Source organism: Dipodomys ordii, unplaced genomic scaffold (assembly GCF_000151885.1).
Source record: "Dipodomys ordii isolate 6190 unplaced genomic scaffold, Dord_2.0 Scaffold7, whole genome shotgun sequence".
Taxonomy (NCBI): Eukaryota; Metazoa; Chordata; class Mammalia; order Rodentia; family Heteromyidae; genus Dipodomys; species Dipodomys ordii.
In genome coordinates, this window is record NW_012267223.1 from 22,107,825 (window position 1) to 22,115,583 (window position 7,759).

The window sequence follows — 7,759 nt, forward strand, 5'->3', positions numbered from 1 at the left end:
GTGCCGATAGAATTGAAGTTTATTTTTGGTACAAGGAAATAACAAAATACAGGAAAAAAATCTTTGCAAAGTACTATAGATCAGATATACTTTATTTAATTTTATTGAGAGGGGACCAAATCCCTGAGCCTGCAAGGGATAGAAATAATGATGAGGGGTATCCTAATGCCAAAGGGAGGGATGCTGGGGACAGCTTGTTAAATTATTGGGAGATTCGCATTGGATTCATTTAGAAGGGAGGATAGACAGAACTTCAAATGAGGGCAACAAATTACTAGGAATGGGGTGTGCTTCTGGCACTCCCGTGGACATGCATTGTCTTGGGCATCATATATTTTTAGAAGGAAATTCTTCATCCATGGTGGGGAGAGGGCCTCAAGAAATGGTAGATCCAAGGGGAAGATTTAGCAGCAAGGGATGGCACAGCACATGGGGCGGGGGCAGGTGGAGATGACGCAGGTGGGGCGATAGCAAGTGGTGTGGCAGGAGATCTGGCCACACGCTGGACGCAGGCAGCAGCAGGGCCGGCAGCAGGGCCGGCAGCAGCTGGAGCCTCCACAGCTGGGGCGGCAGCAGCTGGAGATGCAGCAGCTGGGGCGGCAGCAGGGCTGGCAGCTCACAGACTGGCAGCAGGGCCTGCAGCAGCTGGAAATGCAGCAGCTTGGGCGGCAGCAGCTGGGGCGGCAGCAGGGCTGGCAGCACACGGACTGGCAGGAAGGCCTGCAGCAGCTGGAGATGCAGCAGCTGGGGCGGCAGCAGGGCTGGCAGCAGGGCTGGCAGCACACAGACTGGCAGCAGGGCCTGCAGCAGCTGGACTCACAGCAGCTGGGGCGGCAGCAGGTGGTCCTGCAGCAGGTGGTCTGCAGGCAGCTGGGCTGGCAGCAGCCCTGCTCAGAGCAGGTGGAGCCACAACAGGAGTTGACCATGGTGTCGGAGGATGGAGGTTCTGAGTAGGTTTCCAAGAGGATGAGTGGAGTGAATTTAATCTTTCCTTGCTCTCTCCTGCTTTTTATACCTTTCTGGGGGCTACTAACCTTGTGAGGAACCTTGTTTGTACTAACAAGAAATTTAGTTTTAGTTAATTGGTTAATTGTGTTTACCTGCTGAATATTTCTATATATAGGAAAGACACCATTTCCTTTTCCTCTTGTACTATGAATTATCTTAATTGGGTGAAGTCCAGTGAATCAGCGCCACTCTTCTTCCTTCTATCCTCTATACTAGACCCTTTGTGTGACTCTTTTCTATTGGATTAAATGTGAATTGCTTATGGCTTGACCTCCCTTGACATACTGAGAGTAGATTTTTATAATGGATGGCTAAATCTCCTCTGCTGTCACATAGGTTAGAAGATGTAATATGGAACACTAGTAGAAAAAACAGGACAGAAGATCCATATTTTAGGGGCTGGGGTCAGGAAGGGGAGGTAGCTTGTATGTAGTTGTGAGAAATATCTTGATCCTTCTGGATTTTTCAGATGGCCACTGAGCTGTAAAGGGGCCTGCTGAAATTCCTGTGTACTTTGTGTTATTGAATCTACTTGATCTGAAACATTTATAATGGAAATGATTCACTACTTTTTAGATAGTAAAAATCACAGTGTCATGATGGACCCTTTAAAAAATTATTAGATTATTAAGATACATTATACTCTTAAACTGACCTGTTGAACTGAAACCCTTTTGCACCACTACATATAGGCATTGATAAATAAAATAAATTTATAAAAATTACTAAATTATTATTGACATGTTTTTTCAAAACTAGGATATACTAAGGGAACATTTTTTTGTTTTGTTTTGTTCTTGTTTTTGTGTCGGTCCTGGGGCTTGAACTCAGGGCCTGGGTGCTGTTCCTGAGCGTTTTTTGCTCAAGGCCAGTGCTCCACTTCCAGCTTTTTTATTGGAAAGAAGAGTCTCATGGACTTTCCTGCCCAGACTGACTTTAAAACACAATCCTCAAATCTCAGCATCCCTGAGTAGCTAAAATTATAAACGTAAGCTACCAATGTCTGGTAATAAGGGAACATTTTGGCTTACTGAGTATGTGCATCTGAAATAGTATTGAAAGTATACTTTTTATATTCCATGCTGTTATCTGTCAATGATGCATGTTAGAGGTATTATGCTTGGTATAAAGGTTTTAGCTTTATTGTCCTGTAAACATTCAAAACCAATATGACACATACATAGGAAAAAGTTTGGTAGCCATTTAGAGGATTGTAAACAAACCAAAAATTATGTATTTAAATTTGTACATTCCTAGTGAAAGATGAGCTAACACTAATCATTACAAATTGCTGTACATCAGGAATTTTCTGAGTTCTCTACCATTGTTTTCTTGTTTACACATCTCAAGACTCTGTGAGGTATACAAAATTTCCCTTAATTCTTCACACATGAGGTAATTGAGATCTAATTAGACCACAGGCACACAGTCAACAAAGAGGAGGTATTCCCCTAAAATGTGAAGAATGATAACCCTGCCATTCTTCATGCCTAGAATACTTCATTAGCCTAGAATATTGTTCTCTCTTTTACTGAGATAGAAAACTCTTACACATATTTAAGTATCCAGTATAACTCATTTCTAATAGCTTTCTTGGCATCTACTTCATTTAAAATAAATCTCTCCCTCCCCTCAGATTCAAGATATGCTTCTGCTCAAAGCTACCACACTTCATCAAGTTGTCGTCTACCTCCTTTTTCTAGAGCCTACAAGGTGCTAATCTCATGAAAATATCTTATCCAGTGCAGGTTAGTTGGGTGCATGTGAAAGTTTTTGAAAGTAAAACATTTGAGTGAATGTGGAGACTTTAAGGATTTTCTTGAATTTATGTTGTATCTGTATCTATCAGATACAGGTCTCAGCTATTATTGTCTAAAGCTGAGAGAGTGATGGGAAGCAGGGAGAACATGTGGTATTATGGATATTATAGGATGAATGTCTGTGTAGAGAGGTGATAATGTACATAGGAAGGTAAGAATTGGTGCAATGGAAGTAACATCTACCATGGTGGGAAACACCTATAATCCCAGCACTCAGGAGGCTGCAGAAGGAGGATTGCTAGTTCCAGGCTAGCCTAGCTTACACTATAATGCCCTGCCTCAAAAAAAAGAAAAAAAGAAAACCCAAAAGAAAATGAAACTAAAACAATGACAAACCAACAAAATAAAAAAAATAAACAAAAAGTCAATTAGAACTAGCTAAAAAAAGCAGAGATCATCAAAGACTCCCCATTAAAGAAGATTCTGTACGTCTTCTATTTTATTACATATCTACATGCATATTTTTTCAGTCAAATGTACAATAAACTATTATAAGCAAGGTAAAACAAATGATTAATTTCCTTTTTAAATCTCATGATTTATGTCCCAAAGAATTCATAGTATATAAAGGACTCCTAAACATAGGTTTTTCAAAAGATCACTTCCTAGTTTGAAAAAGAAATGCAGGTATTTTTCTCACTATATAAAGACGTTGAGTTTCAGCCATGCTAAAAGAAACTATATGGGACACCTCATCTATTAGGTTATAAAAAATTCAAAATTTGTCTATAATCTGTGAGACAATGTGGAGACAGGCATATTCATTACTTTTCTTGTACCTATTTGACAATAACTAGCAACACTGTTTTTTTGACCAAGTGACCCCAACTCTATAAAGTATCCCAAAGATACTTTGGGATATACTAGATATACTAGTATCTACAATAGTTATGTTTATGAAATCCTAGCAAAATAACAAGAAGACTAATACAATGTGAGTGTCCATCAGGGATTACACATTCCTGAAATGGACTACTATTCAGTCACTCTATATGCTACTCTGAGGAACTGTCCAGGATATGTCATTTAGAAATGATAAATCAAGTAGAGGATAAAGTGTATCAGATTTGTATAATATTTCTTAAAAACTCAGGATGCTGGCAGGTGCCAGTGGCTCACACCTACAATTCTAGCTGCTTGGGAGCCTGATGTCTGAAGATCACGATTCAAAGCAGAAAAGTCCATGAGAGTCTTACCTCCAATTAATTACTAAAATCTGAAGTAGATTTGTGGCTCAAGTAGTAGAACACTATCCTTGAGCAAAAAAGTCTCAGGCGTAGCACCCAGGCCCTGAGTTCCAGCCCCAGGACTGGCACCTGCACACACACCTCCTACACCACACCAGAAATTTACTTCCATAAAAATGATGGAACAGTAGAGAAAGAGGAAGTGATAGCATAAGAAAAAAGAACTTCTATGTCCAACCAAGATGAGTTCAATGGACTGCACTTAGTTCTTGTAGGTAAGATGTGTGAAGTCAAATAAAAACTGTGTCATTATATCTAGAAACCTATCTGTGGACACCAGGAAATCTGGGATGAGAGGAAATAATTAACTTAGAACTTTAATGTATGGCCTCAAATACCATTTTTCTACTGAAAGGAACTGTGAATCCTTGGGGAAATGGCTGATTATATCTAGAGAAGAATATACCCAAATAAGTCTGGAATGTATTCTTACATTAAACAACAACAGCAGCAGCAGCAACAAAAAGAAAACCTTCAGAGCCTACTAGAGCCGTCAGGCCTCAGAAGCCACCTTAAGGCCACTCACGAGAATCAATGGACATATAAGTTAGAGTGGAGATAGCACCAAATACACTGAAATCTATCAATTCATATGATAAGAATCCCAAAGGAAGAAAGAAGAAACCCTATCTGGCTGTGTTGTGATGATGCAAACTGATTTTTTAAAAGGAGAGAATGGACTATCTATTTTGCCTTTAATGGAATAATAGTATTTCTTGCATAACCACAAGTTCACGAGAGATATTTCTCTATGGAATTACCATGGCTAGTCAGCAGCACAGGAGTAATACAAGTGACTGAAGTCATCACTTTGCCATGCCTCATGAAATGATGCTACTAAATGATCATCTTCTAACCGTGACATCACAAAAGGAGAGACAACTGGCCAATATACCTCTCTTGATAGACAAGTACACCACTACTCATGAAGTAGTTTGAGTCCTGCAGATCTTTGGAAGCTTAGCCCTCCATTAGGAGTTCTACCTTTTTTTTTGTGGGTGAAGTCTGTCATAACATAATTCCAGTTAGGAGTGTGTGGCAAAGAGAAGTAGGCAGAGATGGTAACTGTCAAGACTGAAGCTTCTACAGCATCTTTCAGGAAAAGGATGATCCTAGAGTTTAGCATGGAAAGTCAACAATTTCTTCGGGCCTGGAGGGCTTAGGGGTATTTTGGAATCCAAATGTCCAGATTTTAATTGGGTCAACTCAGACAGTCCCATCCCACACATCTGGTTCTCCTTCTGTCCCAGTGAGGGTGTAACTTGGTGAGTACAACAGTCTAGGTCATGACAAGACCACCTCCAGCTCTCTACTACTCCCATCTTAAATCTTAGGCTTGGCCCTTAGCTTCATCTGCTCTGGGCATACAGGAGATGAGAGTATTTACTACCAAAAATCCCCTCATCATTGTCCATTTGTTCTTCTAATTCTGATTTATCACTTGCCACTTTCATTCCCCCCACCCCCAAATCATTTGCTCCCAGCTACAGCCACCCAATTCCATTTTCTTTATAGTGACCATGAACTACTTTCAGAAATATGCAATATCAAAGCATGCCACCTATACAACATTGTTTGCCCTCATTCCAAAATGTATTTTTCTTATTTTTCACCCATGAATCCCTTCCATGTGGCCTTAAGAACTAAAGAAACCACCAGTGTAAAGTGGGCTGTGACAAATGTGGCTTCCTCTGAACTGTGGCATGGCAAGGCCTGTGACATGATTGCCTGAGATGTTGAGAAAAGAGCACAGTCACATGGATTTTCTACACGGGAAAGTGGTAGTTTATTTTGGGACAGAAATACAACAGGAAAATTTGAGCATTAAGAATGACCAAAAAAGAGAGAGAGAGAAAGAAAAGAACCTCCAATGGACAGGGAAGAGAGTCTATGAAAATCTATAAAGGTAGAAGATATTGAAATCAAACTTTGGATCCTTGAGTTTGATGGCTGGATACTTAAAAATGAAGAAGCAGAATCTGAAAAACAGTTGGTATACCGTAAGCAAATTCACACTTGGATGAGAGGGAGAGGATCACATGGAAAAGATGTAGACTGAGGCGAGAAAATGGTCACCGAGCTAGCTGTCGGGTCTCTAGAGATCCCAACAAACTCAAGAGACCCAGCTGAGTGAACAGGAGCCCCACTCAGTGTGTCCTCAGGGTCAATACAAAGGGAAGTCCTACATCGGAGGGGACAGAGGAGGGAAAGCTGGGTCCAGATCAGCAGGCTGAGCAGCAAGGGATGGCACAGCACATGGGGCGGGGACAGGTGGAGATGACGCAGGTGGGGCGATAGCAAGTGGTGTGGCAGGAGATCTGGCCACACGCTGGACGCAGGCAGCAGCAGGGCCGGCAGCAGGGCCGGCAGCAGCTGGAGCCTCCACAGCTGGGGCGGCAGCAGCTGGAGATGCAGCAGCTGGGGCGGCAGCAGGGCTGGCAGCACACAGACTGGCAGCAGGGTCTGCAGCAGCTGGAAATGCAGCAGGTGGGCCGGCAGCAGCTAGAGGTGCAGCACTGGGGCCTGCAGCAGCTGGAGATGCAGCAGCTGGGGCGGCAGCAGCCCTCCTCAGAGCAGGTGGAGCCACAACAGGAGTTGACCATGGTGTCAGAGGATGGAGGTTCTGGGTAGATTTCCCAAGGAGTGTCTTTCTTGAATCTGGAAATCTTTGTGCCCTGGGTCTCCTTTTATACTCTGCCTGGTAACTGATGTTACTGTAAACAATACTTTTCCTTATTTTTACACTGGGAAGTTATTGTCGTAATTGTGTTTATGAAGTTAACTATTTCAGTACCTAGAAAGAGCCTCGTGTTTTCCTGTGGTGTGTATGATTCATTGAGTCTTGTTATAAACCATGTGAAACCACACTTGCCTTTCTACTCCGGTCTTACATATCTTCTAAATTGTGACGGTCACATGATTCTCTATGACTGAGGATTCCCATGTGTCACTCTATTCTTCCACGATAATATTCTGAGGATGGCTTTCACAATTTAAGCCTCTTTTTATGTCAGTGTGGCCAAACACAAGCTACTGCCAGGAAGAATGCTAGTAAGGAAACAGATGGAAAGATTTCTTGCAGTTATTTCTGTAAACTAGGGGATTGCTTCTCTCCTAGGTATTTCTTGGTTGACTTGAGAGACGGGTCCTTGCTAAAGACCTTCCATTTTGATGGTTCTACCTGAATGGCTTTACGTCATTCTTTTTCAATAGCAGAAGTCACTTGGGAAGGCCAACACCCTTATAGGGGATAGACCGATGTAGGCAATGGATTCTGACGTCTATAAAAAGTTTTATTTGAAGTATTCTTCTCTTACACTCTTTCACTAAGAGCACTTCAAGACATTCTGCTTGAGCAACAAGGACATGGACAAATAAGCTTTCCTCTTTGTTCTCTGAATGCTAAAGTATGATGTATTAAACAGGAAAGATTTGGGCAAAAACTTAAAGTATCATAAGATTAGGATCCAAGCCCAGTATTATGCATTTGAATACTTTCAGTAAAAGTGGAGATAACAGAAACCGAATACTTTGAAATTAATGTCTTAAGTTTTCCTTTTGAAGAACCCACAAGATGCCCGTTTTCCATGAGTTCACACAAGAAGCAAGTTAAGATTGTTATGGCCTGTCATCATCTACAAAGCGTAATGAGTATTAATTGTACACTTTGGGTGGTCCTGTTAC

The 7,759-nt window shown here is 41.6% G+C and overlaps 2 protein-coding genes across 2 annotated transcripts; both read right to left on the reverse strand.

Moving 5' to 3' along the window:
• Window positions 1-404: 404 nt before the first annotated feature.
• Window positions 405-926, reverse strand: LOC106003168 (keratin-associated protein 4-6-like). Its single transcript, XM_013037990.1, has one exon. The coding sequence runs from the start codon at window positions 924-926 to the stop codon at window positions 405-407; it is 522 nt and encodes a 173-aa protein (XP_012893444.1).
• Window positions 927-6,297: 5,371 nt separating this feature from the next.
• On the reverse strand, window positions 6,298-6,678 carry LOC106002401 (keratin-associated protein 4-7-like). The gene has a single exon (XM_013037288.1). It carries the CDS (start codon window positions 6,676-6,678, stop codon window positions 6,298-6,300), a length of 381 nt encoding a protein of 126 aa, XP_012892742.1.
• Window positions 6,679-7,759: the final 1,081 nt, after the last annotated feature.

Bases quoted from the DNA above. Each gene is read 5' to 3' on its own strand.
- LOC106003168 (XM_013037990.1), bottom strand. From the start codon at position 926: ATGGTCAACTCCTGTTGTGGCTCCACCTGCTCTGAGCAGGGCTGCTGC.
- LOC106002401 (XM_013037288.1), bottom strand. From the start codon at position 6,678: ATGGTCAACTCCTGTTGTGGCTCCACCTGCTCTGAGGAGGGCTGCTGC.